General features: G+C 42.6%; 1 protein-coding gene across 1 annotated transcript in view; it reads right to left on the bottom strand.

Annotated features, from left to right (window-relative positions):
• Window positions 1–12733, bottom strand: part of otog (otogelin) — a 72328-nt gene extending 59595 nt beyond the window's left edge. The window contains exons 1-12 of the mRNA XM_041780397.1: window positions 12659–12733; window positions 11659–11776; window positions 10845–11002; window positions 8096–8217; window positions 7661–7869; window positions 6775–6905; window positions 6568–6674; window positions 5499–5608; window positions 4769–4894; window positions 4478–4586; window positions 2336–2382; window positions 25–170 (exon numbers count right to left, since the gene is read on the bottom strand). Of these exons, the coding sequence (XP_041636331.1) occupies window positions 25–170; window positions 2336–2382; window positions 4478–4586; window positions 4769–4894; window positions 5499–5608; window positions 6568–6674; window positions 6775–6905; window positions 7661–7869; window positions 8096–8217; window positions 10845–11002; window positions 11659–11776; window positions 12659–12733 (1458 nt within the window). The remainder of the gene's footprint in view (window positions 1–24; window positions 171–2335; window positions 2383–4477; window positions 4587–4768; window positions 4895–5498; window positions 5609–6567; window positions 6675–6774; window positions 6906–7660; window positions 7870–8095; window positions 8218–10844; window positions 11003–11658; window positions 11777–12658) is intronic.
• Between the last annotated feature and the right edge of the window lie 3918 nt (window positions 12734–16651).

Below are 16651 nucleotides of genomic sequence, written 5' to 3'. Positions count from 1 at the left end.
AAAAGCAGATGAAGTGTGGCTCACCGCTCCACAGGGGGCGTTCTGGACGGTAACTGTGAACTTCCCTGAGTTTCTGCTTTTGGCCAGGACATACTGACATGCTGCAGGAAAGGTGAAGATCCGTCCGTCAAAGGATTGGAAATACATATCACCAGTAACAGAGCACTCGCCTGTAGAGACAGAGAGAGATAGGCATTTTATGGCCAACCCAATAAATCCAGACCAAAGTCTCTTGTTTAGTCATGTTTTCAGAGATTTTGTTAAAGCCCCAGATTAGACCCCTAAGCAGAAAGTTCTGGTACAGCTCTCTGTCTAACCAGTCTGAATCATCAGCTCTAGCTGTGGATACTCAGTCCAGTAATGTCTCTAAGCTGGTCATGGGTAGATTCATCCAGATTCAAGCAGCCTTCTTCTAGTTACACGCTCGGTTTTCCTTCAGCATTACACATGGGATGGAATAGCCTGCATCCAGGTACTACTGGCATTAACATAAGCACAAATACTTTTTGCGGCCAGCGCTTCATGGAATGGGTTTCCATGGTGCCAAGTATCTGATTGAGAGTTTTACAGGAGCAGTGGAAAGGTGTTTTGTTAATGCTTCAGCATATCAAGACATTTAGGACAATACTACGCTTCCAACTTTGTGGCGATAGTTTGGGGAAGACCCTTTTTTAATTACAACATGATTGTGCCCCAGTGCACCAAGACATGATATGATGGGTGGAGGAGAGTTATGGTTGCGGGGGGGGACTCCAAATTAAAGTAAATATACTTCAACTGCAGCCATTAAGAACAATTTTAAGAACATTTGCACTAACATTTTTTGCTGCATTTAACAGCAGCAAAGGGCATAAATCTGGCACTCTGGGATACAGCTTCAAATCTGCCCTTAAACAGGACTGGGGAAACACTTTTCTTTATTTTCTTGAGACAGTAGAAACCGAGCCACGGTAAATCAGAGTAATGGTTGTCCTGGTATTACAACCAAATATCACACATGACCAGACCTTGGAAATGACTGCGCAAAGACTTTGTCTTATGTGTCTTTTGCAAGTGGTTTAAACAAAATGAAAGCTGTGATCTTTTCCTTACATGCTACTGTCAGCTGCACAATACATGCATGTATTTAACACATAAACGCCAGCACTTAGCTTCACATTAGCACCGTTATCTATAAATTAACATTTTAGCATTAACCGCTAACATAATTTGCGCAGTTTACAACAGCCAAATACCATCCTCAAGTGACAACGAATTGTCCAATCAAATAACTAGCCGATTAACTAGACAGAAACCAAGTTAAAGCTCCAAATTCCAAATGTCTTACCATTAGTTGTCCAGTATTAGTCCTCATAATGATTTCAACTGTAACCTCCGCTAAAGCCATAACTCCGACCGTCGTAGTTTATCAGAAGTAGTCCCAAAAAGACAAAAACATCCACAGTGGATAGTTTGGTCCAGTCCTCCTCTCATCAATGGTTTATCCTACTTTGCTGCTGCTAATAAGCCAGGACACCCCGAGCATTAATAACCAGCTAGGAGGAAGAGAGATGGAGCCCTCTCCATCAGCTCCAAGCAATTCTGAACCACATGACTAGCGTAGGCCTTTCTCTCCTGGCTGCTGCATCGGTGTTTAAGCCGCAGCTGTCAACAATTCTCTTTGTTTCAGCTTCCTTGCAGCGATGACTAACTCAAATTTCTGCAATATTGCTGATTTAATTGAACCTTTATTTAACCAGGAAAACCTAATTGAGATTAAAAATCTGTTACAAGAGTGTTCTGGTAAAGATTTCCCTGCAAAGTTAGTTTCCAGTAGCTCTAAATGCCCCCTGGAATAGGCTTGGTTTGACGTTATCCGCGTCATCTAATGAATATACACACGCCTTAATTAGCCATGTGCTTAAAAAAAAAACAGCCATGTGCTTGCTGTTTGAGTAGAAAAACAACTCCAACACCACAATGAAACTAGCTAGTTGTGGAATTACTTTGAGTATATATTAAAGCAACTTATCCTCTAGGTAACACAATATACAGTATAATATGTGTGTGTTCAGTAGGTACTCATTTGGGAGCTGGCATATTTTCTGGACCTTAGTTTTCAAAACCATCAACCCAGCAGTTTTGGATTTTCTTGCACTCACTTCAAATGTATGAGCCCAAATAAGAAGCTAATTTAATGCGATTTGTTTACATTATTTTTCAACTTTTTGAAGTAAGGGGTATATACGTAAGTGGTTTTTGCGCATACATTTTACTGTCATTCTACCAGTACCACTTTGTCTCCCATCACTGTGTTTGTTTAATATGAGCTGCAGCAGCAAAAAGTGCCACAAACCTGGACAGCTGTACTCGGTGCAGTTCCACACTCCTCCCACACATGTGCTGAAACAGAAAGCAGAGACGGACACACACAGATGGGAACATTAAAGGCCGATCTAATCAGCAGGATCACTGATAGTAACTGGACCAACTGATAGAGACGGAGCCCAGGTGGTCAGATCTGAGGAGATTAAAAGAACATGAGCGAGTGCACCACACACATCAATACTGAGTTTGAAACTGACCTTTGTTGGTATATAAGCTTTTTTCTTTTGTTTTGCTGAACAAACATAAGCATCAACAAATAAGTTAGTGTTAGAAAACAGGTCTGAGAAAAAGGCTTAGTCACCTTGTTTATCAGGGATAAGACTAGTTAAGACTACATTTGGGGTGGTTTGATCTCAGCTTTTTTCTGCTCACCTTTAGTCATATTAAACATACACACTGTCACAATGAAAGTATTCAACCCATTGGATGTTTTACCCTTTAACCGATTTTAGAAATCAATCACAGTCGATATAAATTTGCTTTTTTGACAAGAGAATAACAAGTGAAAACAAAACTACGAATTCATGCCATTAAACAAGAATTTGTGATGTAAAATAAGTGACTGCAAAAATAATCATCCCCTTTAATGTGTCTGAGTTGCTGAGTCGTGACTGTAGTATAAAGACACCTGTGTCTAGAAGGTCCACAGGTCACTGGTTAATCAATATTCTTGGCTACCATTACGCCATGAAGACAAAAGAACACTCCAAGCAACTCGGAGAAAGATTATTGAAAAGTATAAGTCAGGGAATATTTTAAAAAAAAGGCACTGACCATCCCCTGGAGTTCAGTTAAATATGCCAAGAAATGGAAGGACTATGTGCACATGTGTAAAGAGAATCCACCAAGACACCTATGACTACTCTGAAGGAGTTACAAGCTTCAACACCTTGTATACTCTGGCAAACTCTGCATAGTGGCAAAGAGAAAGCCACTGTTGAGGAAAACTTGCCAAAAGACTTGTTGGAGACTCCTTGGTCAAGTGGAAGAAAGTTCCTAAGTCTGATCAGACCAAAATGGTGCTTTTAAGCCATCAGACAAGATGCAAAACACTGCGCATCACCAAAAACACACCATCCCCACTGTGCACTGTGAGGCATGGTGGTAGCAGCATCATGCTGTGGAGATGCTTCGCTGCAAACAACCCTGAAAAGCTTATAAAGTAAGAGGGCAAAATTAATAGAAAATATAGGGAAAACCTAGCCTTGCAAAGCAGGTGGATACGCCTGTTTCTGTGTTTCTCACTGGTGAATCCATCTCGCAAAGATCCCGTCTGAACCATTTGGGCCCGGTTAGAAAGTGACAGGACCAATCAGCAACGAGGGGCAGTACTTTCGGGCGCAGCGGAGTCATGACATAAGCAAGCAGCAACAAGAGGCCGGTGCAGTTATGGTGGAAGACATTAGTGTGGATGCTGCTAAAGCACCAATTTTATCTGAACTTGATGACATTTCTTCATTAAGACAAGAACAAAGAACAGCAGTGAGATGTGTTCTTTCAAAAAACGACAAAAGTCATGTACAGTCACCATGGTTAGCTTTATGCAGTTCTATATGGAGTTTACTCCTTCAGTAGGGGAGCAGCTTGTTAGAGGCTACGTCACGTGTTTTGTTGCTCTGATTGACCTGTAAAGATGTGACAGACAGAACATTCATCCAATCACTCTCTGAGTTTTTTTCAAATGCTCTTCCCTTTTCCAAACGCTGTGTATGAGTGGTTTCACACATCCATCTGGCATGCCAGGTTAGGAAAAACCTGGAGGACAATCTTATTCAGTCTGCAAGAGAACTATGGGCTAGGAGAAGATTTGTTTTTCAGCAAGACAATGACCCGAAGCATACAGCGAAAGCTACACAGATCCCCGTACAACCTGACAGAGCTTTAGTAGTTTTGCAAAGAAAAATGGAGTAAATTTGCAGTGTCCAGATGTTCAAGCCTAACTGAGACCTATCCACTCAGACTCAGTGCTGTGATTGAAGCCAAAGGTGGATTTACAAAATACTGACTTGAAGGAGGTGAATAGTTATGCAGTCACTTATTTTACATTAGATATTTTCATTTAATTGGCATAATATCATTCAGGCAAAAGCAGAGCAAGGTTATGACTCACCAGTTGTTACATTCCTCCTGCAGCGTCTGTCCAGACGGATAAAACATGCCGTGGTACTCACAGGGACAGTCAGAGGGTGTCACACAGCCTCCGTCCTCATAGATCAGCCCTAACAAGACAATATTCAGAAAACTTTAGGACCAAAAAGATCACAATACAGACAAGTCAGAAGATGCAAGATTTGCAAAAATGACGCTGGATTTAAAATACTTTATAAAATGTGTGTTTACTAAACGTATTTTCACGTTTACAGACTCTGAGGCAGGTAACAGATAATGATCAGAAACTCACCATCAGGACAGTAGCATCCATCCAGACAGGCCAGTTTGCTGTCAATGCATGTCCTCTCCAGGTTGCAGGACTCTGGACAGCAGCTGATACATTCTCTGTAATGCAGACCTGGAGGGCACTGCTTTGCTGGTCACAAAAATAAAGCACAATTTAGATGTCAAAACTTTTCTACCCTTACCTGTGGGTAGGACTACCTGTGTATCTGACAGATTGGTAAACTCCTGAATTAGACATCAGGACAAACTGCAGCCTTAAAGGCTTTTTTGTCCCTTCAAACAGGACATGCTTGGTGAAGCTAGACTATATAATAGGAATATTCCTTTAACATTATTTCAATAAAATAAATGTTTCTCTAGGAGAGTTTCTGTTAAGATATTAGTGAATCCATGAAAAATCCTGTTAATTCAATCCTAAATTGATCTAAAGATAGCAACCAATTCCTCATCTGAGCTTAAATTCTCTTAGCGTCAGCTACATCAGATCTACAGATACTTTTGTATTCACAGAGCATTTTTAACAAGATTCCAGATACAAAGACACCCATTTCAAACAAAACTGAGTAAAGAAAATGTTAAAAAATTTATGTCATATCCAAATTAACTTAAGTTAAATTTCCTTTACATAGCTTTTATCCAGTTTGTCCACAATTCAGCAGTTGGTTTGAACTAAATTGTCCAGCGTTTTGTCTTCTGTCTGTGGCACGCCGTTTCAAACACCTGGAGGAACGTACCACACTGAGGAATGTACTGCCTCCAGTCGTGCAGTGGGTGGTCAGCGTGGGCACAGGCCCGGGCGTACTCAGTGAACACCTGGCATACCACTTCACCGTTGGGACCCGACCTTCAAGAGAGAAACAGACAGAGAAGGAGTCTTTGAGCTGAGCCAGGAGGGGTGTGTCCTTAGTGATCACGCTATACATGCTGCTAAAAACACAAAAGCACCAACGTGTTGAGTCGCAAACATACAGGAAAACTGCAGAGTTCACTGTCTAGGAGAAAATGTTATAACTCGGTTTAAGGTGCTCAGATAGTTTGTTAAAGTGTGTCGTTATCAGTGATGTGATCAGCTGTAGAAAATCCCCTGATAGGGTGAATCTGTGTCTGAAAACAGTCAACGTTTTTGTCTCTGTTGCTCTCTGTGTGAACAGAGACAGATTGCCCAGGCTAATGTTACTCTCAGAAAGAGTGCACGTTCAGGATCATGGACCTGAGCCACCGAAAGACACAGCTGAGAGAAACAGAAGAGCTTCTTTGTGAAAAGAGCCAAAAATAAAACTTCACCTGAAGTAGGCAGGTCTGTTTTAAGATTTTCCTTTTGGTCATTGAAATGAGATCTCGTAACCTTGGCCAGACTCCACGTCTGTCGTCAGGTGGATCCATCTTGTAAAGCTTCAATCTGAAACGTTTGTGCCCAGTCTGATAATAAATGGACCAGTCAGCATCATTTATGGAAAACGAGGCGGTAGCCAAGGTTGTGGTTTAATGGCCGCTGCTAGTGAAGCAATGAATTTGTAGCAATAGTGGCAATTTGATCAGAAGTAGACAACACTCCTCTATTAAAAGAAGAGCAAAGAAACACACTGAAAACTCTTCTTGGAGGAAAAGAAGTTTTTGCTCTGCCTGAGTTAAACTGGCTCCAGTTGTACTGAGCTAAGAGGCTAGGTGAGCTCCTTTAACATATAAAAAAAATCCTCATTTTGTGACAAACATACTTTTAATTGAAACTGTGATGTGCTATCAACCGAATAAACCTTGTGGTGTAACAGACCATAGTAATGGTGTGCAATCTAGTGTTCTTACATGCAGAGGTCATTGGAGCAGCTGGCCATGTAGGATAGCGGGCTGACGAAGTCATGGCAGCTCTGAAAAGGCGGATCCAGCAGCATGGCACACACCTCCTCCACTTTCTGCAGCAAAAAAACCCACAAAGACAGACTCATCAAACTGAGCGTAGAATTCATTCCTATTTCTGTGCTGTATTAGCCATTAGGAAATCTTTGATCTTACCAGCAAGACATGAGCGTCAACAGCAGCACAGGGTGAAGGGAAGCCTGACGGCACCATGGGACACTGGGCCTGGTGGGGCTCTGCCTCCACCCAGCTGTTCCCAAACATTTCTATGTCATGGGTCAACACACCTGAGGGAGAGAGAGAGAAATTATCTGATCGGTGTGCTGACAGAAATTTCCTCAGTTCAATACAAGCATGGACAGAACTTTCTGTCCGTCCATTTTATCCAAATTTCTGTGCTACATGAAGTGCTACAAGCTTCTTGGTAGAAAGTTAATTTTCACTGACATCTTTCTTTGTGTATCTTTGTTAAATCAATGGTTGGTAATTTGTTGTCTGTTTTTACAAAGGTGTAGTAGGTATAATAATAAAAATACATTAAATTACATCCAGGAATTCAAACTACTTCACTGTAAATGTTAAGCAATTTTTTTAAACCAAGGTGCCCCACTGCACACAGCAGGTGCCCTTTTAATGATGTTTGCCCCTGCCCCTCAAACGTCCTGAGTGTGCCACTGCATTCACTAAGAGCTTATGAGTACAGACCAAAGATTGTAATATCTATCTATGAAGATGAAAACTCTGGAAAATGTTGGATCTTTTTGACCAAGATTGTGAGAGTTGATTAGAAACTACAGACATTTACATGAGATTAGCTCACAAAGGGACAGGGGACGAACAACTACAATAGAGATATGGAGGTCCATGTGAGACTGCGCCCTCTTGTGGAGGGTCCCCACTCCATCGTAACAGATGGGTATGAGTATATGGTTCTTGAAGGTTTACATAAAGGGAGCATAAACATGCCCTAACAGATTTCCTCCTCCACCACACAACTCAGTGTTTAGCCCGGTAGTCATGTCACAAAACAAAACAGCCTCACCATAGCTGGTCTTCAGGTCGTCCTGGACATCAGCGTTGAAGTTGCCACACAGACCACAAGTTCTTCCCACAAACTCTGGGCTGAGTTTGATGTAGACAGAGCCACTGCGTCCCTCCCAGGCCAGCGTGAAGCCGTGCTGTTGCGTCACCAGGACGTACTGAGAGATCTGCTCCAGTTGCAGGTCATGGATGTGAGTGGGCAGCTGCAGACTGAAGACAGAGACGGTAGATCCACCACACACAAGACTTTCTTTTTAACGATATTCAGCATCAGGAGGTGAAAATAATAAATGCTTTTCCTCAAACTAAATCAGATTTAGATAAATAATAAAAATGTAAATAGTTCCTGAAAGAGAAACATAAATTCAGATGTAAAATACATTGCATATTAATATATTTCATATTCAACGATCTTTTGCTGTCTTTCATTACTGACCTTTGGCCCTTGAAGGTGATGTTGGTGGCGTACAGTCGAACTTCACCCTCCCAGGGGAGGAAAAGGCTGACTGATCGTTGGCAGGTGTAGGGAGCAGAGCTGCAGCTAGGGTCATTGTGGACCTGCAGACAAAGAGATGTCCATCTTTTAGAGCTGGTGTCCACTAAAGCCTTTTCACACTGGGACCCATTCACATTACAAAAACAAACCAACTCTGTGTTTACAGCCCTCAGGGGCTCCTTGTCACTGCACTCACAGTGATCTTAGTTAAAAATACTTTTGAAACTAAAGACTTGGTGGCAGCAGGGGTAACAAAACCTCATTTTAACTATAAAAATGAAAGATTCCTCTGCCTTTCAAAAAAAAAAAAACTACTGAAAATATTTGAGGTAATATAACAGTTTCCTGTCAGAGCATAACATTTCAGACACTCATATGAATATCATTAATGCACAGCTATCTGCTAAGAAGCTCTCTGAGTGTGGAAAATGACCCCAGAATACCTCAACAAGGAGGCGACCAGGAGGCATCCTGATCAGATGCCTGAACCACCTCAACTGGCTCCTTTTGATGTGAGGGGCAGCGGCTCTACCCCCCCCCCACACACACACAAGATATCCAACCTCCTCACCCTATCTCTAAGGCTGAGCCTGGACACCCTCCTTTGGAATTTCATTTCGATCGCTAGAAGCCATGATCTCATTCTTTCTGTCATTTTATGACCAAGGTGAGGGTTGGGAGGTAGAGCAACTGGTAAATTGAAAGCGTTGCCTTACACCTCTTTGCCACAACAGTACAGTAAACACCTTCAAGACTTCTGATGCTTCACCCATCCACCTGCCGATCCCATGGTCCGTTTTACCTTCACTCATGAATAAGACTGCAACACATTTGAACTCCTTCACTTAGGGTAAAGACTCACTCCCCACCCAAAGGGAGCAATCCACCATTTTTTTAACTGGATGAGCAAGCTCCCATGCTCCCATAAGGAGCCCTGCAAGAGTAAAGAGTCCACTATTTCATGACCAGGACGGAATCTGCATTGTTCCTCCTGAATCTGAGGTTCAACAATCAGCCAGAGCTTCCTGTCTGGCATCCGACAGTAAACTTTCCCTGTAAGGCAAAGTCGTGATAATGTGTTTCACACAACCATCTGGTAAACCACAAATAGACCGTGTTTGGGAAAGGGAAGAGTATTTGAAAAAAAAAACTTGGAGAGTGATTGGATGAACGTTCTGTCAGACACATCTTTACTGGCCAATCAGAGCAACAAAACATGTGACGTAGCCACTACCGAGTTGTGCCCCTACTGAAGGAGTAAACTCAATATAGAGCTGCATAACGCTAACCATGGGGACTGTAGACATGTCAGTAGACGACTTTTGTCATTTTTGAAAAGAACACAACTCACTGCTGTTCTTTGTTCTTCTTTTAATGAAGAAATGTCGCCAAGTTCTGATAAAACTGGTGCTTTAGCAGCATCCACGCTAATCTCTTCCGCCATAATTGCAACCGGCCTCTTGTTGCTGCTTGCTTACGTCATGACTCCGCCGCGCCTGAAAGTACTGCCCCTCCTCGCTGATTGGTCCTGTCACTTTCTAACCAGGCCCAAATGATTCAGACGGGAGCTTTGCAAGATGGACTCGCCAGTGAGAAACATGGAAATGGGCGAATCCATCTGCTTTGCAAGGTTAGCTTCAGCCATGACAGCCAAACAATGTCCAAAGCCTTCAGCATCTCAGGGCGAATCTCATCTACAGCTGGCACCCTGCAACCGGGAGCTTTTTGACTACCTCAGAGACCTCCATCAAGGACATAGATGGGTCTCCCCCTTGTCTCCCCCTTAGAGAAAAAGGGAAATTCAATTCTACATATTGCACCTTTAAGATGTTTTTAATCAATGAATATTGAAATGAATGTGTTCTTTTTCTATGCCAAATCTTTTACTTAAAATAAAGGCTAACTGCCCGAAATAGGGGAAATGAGAAACATTTAAAAAATAGTGTCTTTTAGGGTTACTATTTATAAGGACACACCAAGAAATGAATTTTATATGTTAGAAAAATAATTAAAGCAATTTCCGGAATTATTCAGGAGGGGGCATCCCTGCTGGAGGTCACTGCTATATTATGATACAATAATATAAGGCTCTATGGCATGGGGAAGTTTGGGATCTTCTGTCCTGGAGTGTTGTAAACACAACTTAGGAAACAGAAAAAGACATTATAGTCTTCAAATTTAGTCCCTGCTCTGATTAAATCACTGACACCCTAAAAGTAACAAACAGGCTGTATTTCATCATTTTAAGGAATTAGCTCAATGCTATACCTGAAATATTGCTTTCTTTTTTCATTGACCTGGTGATATTCCTCAACATTGTTTTGTTTGTTAAAAATGTTCCCTGTTATTCTGCTAATATATGTAAATGTTCAATCTTTAACCATCAATGTCTTTGACCATTTCCTGTTCACAGCTTTCTTTTTGTTCCCATACACAGATATAGTATCCATCTGCTGCCTGTTCAGGGGAACAAAGTCTCGGTCTGTTGCAGATGCTTTTAAGGCATTCTGGGTAATTGCAGTATTTAATGGTAATTGACTCTAATAAGCAGATAGCTTTCACTAATCTTCAGAGCAAATCTTCTCCTCGGGCTGAGACTAAAACCTGGCAGAAGTCAGAAAGGAGAGTGTGTTTTAAAGTCCACACTGCGGGCAGCAGACTGAAACTTTCTGGGCAGCGTCAAACTCACCTGGACGACGATGCTGGCCTGGGTGGTTTCCTCGCAGTCCCGCAGCAGAGTGTACGTACATCGACCAGGGAAGTAGTAGTAAAGGCCGTCAAATGTCTCAAAGTTGTGCTGACCCCATGACCTGCACGTCATCTCCCTCTCAAAGCCTGGGTTTGGAACTGCAGACGTGGAAACCAGGAGGAAAAGGACATGATTAAGAAAAGATTCCCCTCCACAACTCACAGGCTGTGGATCTGTAAACGAAAACCTTCCACACTACTGTAGGCTGAGAGCTCAACTGTTTGCTACAACTCCACTTGGTGAAAAGTAACACATGGCACCACAAGAGCAACGCAGGCTGCACAGAAATAGCATGTTATGGATTCAACATTTTATAGTTAGGAAATTTATGTTTGGTAGATTATTTCTTTGTTGTGACAATGCCTCTAGGTAATAAATCTGATACTGCTGGGAAGCCTGTTTAATTGCCTTTTAAATGGTGCCACACTTGTAAGGAACATGCATTTGTGGGATGAGAAGCAGGGCTGAGTTTGTGGGTTGTGCCCATGAAAAATTTTATAGGGTCCGTGCGATGGGGCACCATCAAGCTGGCGTTTTGCAAGACCAAGTTGCAGCAATATCTGAAATGATCCCTCGTACCATCTCCACACTGAAAGCCAAGTTCCATATAACCAGGGGTTTCAGATCTAGGCCTCAAAGTGGGTGTCCCAAGAAGATCACACCCCAAGAGGACAGTTTCCTCAACCTGGCTGTCTTCTACAGATTTGCATTCAAGGTTTGCAGGACATTATGGCTGATGGCTCTCTGCCCAAACAATCTAGAAAAGTCTGCCAGCCAATGTCCGGTCTCATGGGGCTGCCAGTAGGCCTGCCATGACCGCCCTTCACCGTCAAGCCCATTTGCATTGGTGTCGGCAACACACGCACTGGAACCTGAACATGTGGAGGAAAGTTATGTTCAGTGATGAGTCCAGATTCTGCCTACAGCAGTTGGATCGTAGGATCTTCTGGTGGAGGCAGTGTGATGGTGTGGGGCAGCATCTCCATCATTGGAAAAACGAGGCTTGTCATCAGTGCAGGCAATCTCAATGCAGAGAGATATCGAGATGAGAATCTGCAACCAGTGACAATCCCATACAGTATACCCACAGTTTAAGACTGAACTCTATCCTAGACAACGTTCACCCCCACAGAGACTACCGCCAGAATTTGGGAGTGGAGAGGATGGAACGGCCTGCCAGCAGTCCTGACCCCAACCCTACTGAACACTTGTAGGATCAGCTTGGGTGTGCTGTTCACAGCGGACTGATGAACACAACAACATTGGCTGACTTGTGACAAATGTTGGTTGAAGAATGGGATGCCATCCCACAGCAGTGTGTAACCAGGCTGGTGACCAGCATGAGGAGGAGGAGCCAGGCTGTTGTGGCTGTGTATGGCTCTTCCACATGCCACTGAGGCTCCTGTTTGTTTAATGAATAAATTGTTAACTTGTCAATATGTCTTGTTTCTTCAGACTTTGATCATCCAATCCACCAAACAAGAGTCAATGGTAAAATAAGCTGTTTGGCATTGGCAGAAAAGATTGGGGAAATTTTTTAAAGACGCAATCCACATTCTCAGCTCTGCTGCTCATCCCACAAATGCATGTTCCTTACAAATGTGGCACCATCCAAAAGGAAAATAAACAGGCTTTTTAACGCCATTGGATTTATTGCCAAGAAGCATTGTTACAGTAAAGAAATAATCTACCAAACACAAATTTTAACTTTTTATCCAAGGTTTAGAAGATAAAATATCAGGTGTGCTGTTTACCTGTCTGACATCTGTGTCCAGTAGCCTGATACAGACTGCAGTCACATGACTCTGACTGAACACAATGACCTCCATTCAGGCAAGGAAACACACAAGGATCAGCTGAAAACAAACAAACAATTATATGGCTGCTTGTCAGACTGAAAACCAGTTAGTATGTTTACCTTCACAGTTCAATCAACCTACGGTTATAGTTTGATTAGAATATTTAACTGGAGTTCTGTCTTTGTTCCAGTACACAATTGCTGGGGAAAAATTTATTGATATGTGTATGTCTAACTTCACATCACAAGGTTGCAATTTCAGGTAGCGCCAGCTGAACCTGGTTTCAGTTCATTTACAACAATTTAGCAAGCAGCTAACCAGTTCTATTTTGAATGGCAAAACAGCTGTATTAATACAAGTGCATAAAATCCATACAATATTTGAAATACTGTAAGACCTCAGATTAAAATAATATAGAACATAGAATTGGCCACTTTTTATATTAATTTAGATATTTCCGTGCAGAAATTCTAACTACTGTATCTTTAAAAAAGAACAAAAAGTATAAGTTTACAGAAAACAATGCCTTATTTCCAGTTAGGCATTCTAAAAAAAATATTTGTCTTGCTAAAACCATTGAAAGTTTCCTCCCTGTGGGTCACAGTCTTAAAGGAAAGTCCTTATCTGTCAGCCCCTCCCCCACCTGTCTGGACCCATATGGAGCTGAGTATGCCTAACTAATGTTCCGGTCACTGACCGCACCACCAAACACCAAAAGATGGCTCCTCATCATCCTGCAGTAACAACATCTGCTAAGTGGGCCCACAGCTTGTCTGGCCAGTCAGCCGTGTCCCACACAAGCACAGGTACCGTACAGAGGGTCTTTGGGGGGCTGGCGGTGTAGGGGTGGGGGGTTTGATGAATCAGATAAAAACTAGTTTCCTATAGGTCTCTCTTTGAGGCGGGGTTAAAACAGAAGAAGTGCTTGTTTCTCTGTCCAAAGCCACATCAACCGAGCCACTGGTGTTTCAGGAGAAGAATGGTTGGAAGATCTAAACCTCCTTCAGTAGAACACCTGTTAGGTCTTAAGGCCATTACAGCTACTGCTACTGTGAGTATTTATACAACAGATAACTCTGTTTTAATGTGTTATACAGCCCTATATACACAGTGCATTGAGAAAGTATTCAGACCCCCTTTCCTTTATTTCAGTTTTGTTATGCTGCAGTTTGATGCTACAATGGTTTAAATTGATTTTTTTGTCTCATTAATCTACACTCAGTACCCCATGAAGACAAAACAGACACAAGCATCCAGACCCTTTGCAGCAACACTTGAAACATGGGTTTGTATGAAGTGTGGACCAATAACTTGGGTGAACTTGGGTTCCTTCCATTTTTTCTTGATCGTTGCAGAGATGCTTCTACACCTTGATTTGAGTCTACCTGTAGTAAATTTGATTGATGGCACATGCTTTGGAAAGGCACACACCTCTCTATAGAAAGCATTACAGCTGACAGCTGCATATTAGAGCAAAAAAGCAGGCCATGACGTTAAAGGAACTGCCTGCAGAGGTCAGAGACAGGTTTCTTTCAAGGCAAACCATGCACTGCTCATCTCCTGCCCAATACAATCCCAACAGTAAGCATGATGGTGGCAGCATCATGCTGCTGGGGTGTTTTTCAGTAGCAGGGACAGGGAGACTCAGGGTTGAGTGAAAGCTGAATAAAGTACTCAAAGTAAGAGATATTCTCAATTAAAAAAAACTGCTCCACAGCACTCAGGACCTCAGACTGGGTTCTAAGCACACAACCAAGACAACACAGGAGTGGCTTAGAGACAGCTCTGTGAATGTCCTAGAGTGGTCCAGCTGCCCTGACTTGAATACTAACAAGCATCTTTGGACAGACATGACAATGGCTGTCCGCAGATGGTTCCTGTCCAACCTGACTCATATTGAGAGGATTTGCAGAATAGTATGGCAGAAAATCCCCCAATCCAGGTGTGCAAATCTCATTGTGTCATATCTAAAAGACTCAAGGCTGTGATTGCTGCCAAAGATGCTTCAATTAAGTTCTGTGTAAAGAGTCTGAATACTTATGTCTATGTGATATTTGAGTTTTTTCTTTTTCATGTAAATTCTGTTTTCACTTTGTTATCATGGGGAAATGAGTGTAGATAAAGGGGAGAAAAAATGAATTTAAGCAATTGTGGCATCAGGCTACAACATAAAATTAATAAGTGGAGGAGGTCTGAATACTTTCTGAATGCACTGCATCTCAGATAACCTGATCACAATGCATGTGTGATTAGAGTGATGGATTATTTCTAAAACACCATAACAGACATTTAAGTTTTAATAAACCTACCTGGAATCCGACGAAACGACTTCAGAGCTTCTTTCGCCTGCCTGGTGAGGACTGAGATATTTACTGGACGCCCCTCGGCTCCACTGATTGTGTTTCCTGCAGATCCAGGTGAAGACTGGTTTGATTGCACTGAGCTGGTCAGGGATTGGATGGATGGAGTTGAATTTGATTGGTTATGTGGTGTAATGCTAGAGAATAAGTGATTTGATGTTACTGAGCTGTTTATGTGTGGATTTGCTTGCTCTAAATTGGCTGACTGATGACTAGAAGAAGCGGAGGTAAGTGATGATTGGAGAGGTGTTGCTGAGCTGGTTATTGATTGGTTTAATGGTGATTGGCCGGATGATGATTGGCTAGTTCTATTTGCCGTATGGTTGGGATATGTTGCAGCTAGAATGTTGCTGACTGATGAGCCACTGGGTTTCACTTCTTTGGTCTGTGATTTGTTGGATTTTGTTGTTTTCGTTAATGACGGCATTGCGCTGGTTAGTGACTGACTAGTTGGTAAAGGGCCAGGAGTTGACTTCTTTGATCTGTCAGCTTGTGCTGTATCAGTTGGTGTTTGGCTGGCTGTTTGTGCGATACCAGATAGTTCCCTAGTTGATGCAATGCTTACTGGAGATTTGCTGGTTTGGGGTGTTGTGCTTTCTAATTGGTTGATTGGGAGTTGGCTAGTTGGTTTGTTAGATGTTACTTGGCTAGTCGGAGATTTATCCGATGTTGTTTTGGTGGTTGGAGATTTGTTGGATGGCATTGTTGGCTCTTTGGTCGCTGATGATTGGCTGGTTGGTGTCTTGCCAGTTAGTGATAGCGTGGATGTTGTTGAACTAGCTGTTGATGGGCTGGATGATGCTGCATCAGCTGGAGTTTGGCTGGATGTTAAAATGGTTATTGGTGACTGGCTACCTGCTGAAGAGCTTGCATGGGATTGACTGGGTGTGTCTGGCGTAGTTGATGATAGTCTGGATGATGATGTAGTGGTTGGAAATTGGCTGGCTGGAATGGTACTCCCCTGTGATTGGCTAAATTCTACTAAGGTTGTTGGGGATTGTCTGGATGGTGATTTGCTGATCGGAGAGTTACTTGATGCCGGTGCTTGTGTAATGCTGGTTGGTGATTGGTCAGATGCTGCCGAGATTGATGACCTTTGGCTGGTTGGTGATTGGCTGGATTGTGTTGGGCTGGTTGGTAAAACCCTGGACACTGCTGGGCGACTTAATGTTTGGCTGTCCTGGGCTATGTTTGTAGGCATTTTGCTTGGTGTGCTCCCTGGTGATAAATTTGTTGGATGGTCAGATGCTGCTGAGCTTGCTGGTAATTGACTGTTTGTTGTGGAGCTGCCTGGTGATTGGCTGGATTGTTCTGGACTAGTTTGGAAATCACTAGATGTTTCCAGACTAGTTGGTGATTGGCTATCCTGGGCTATGTTTGTTGGTGTGCTGCCTGGTGATGAGCTTGTTGGAAAGTTGGATGTCGCTGAGTTTTTTGATAATTGCTTTACTGGTTTTATGCTGCCTGGTGATTGGCTGCTTGGTGTTATGCCAGCTGGTGATTGATCAAAAGATGCTGGGCTTGTTGGTGTTTGGCTAACTGTTTTTGCGTTGCCTTGTGAATGGTTTGATTTCGTTGTGGCAGTTGG

The sequence above is a fragment of the Cheilinus undulatus genome, linkage group 1, assembly GCF_018320785.1.
Source record: "Cheilinus undulatus linkage group 1, ASM1832078v1, whole genome shotgun sequence".
Taxonomy (NCBI): domain Eukaryota; kingdom Metazoa; phylum Chordata; class Actinopteri; order Labriformes; family Labridae; genus Cheilinus; species Cheilinus undulatus.
This window is presented reverse-complemented; position numbering and strand designations above follow the sequence as displayed.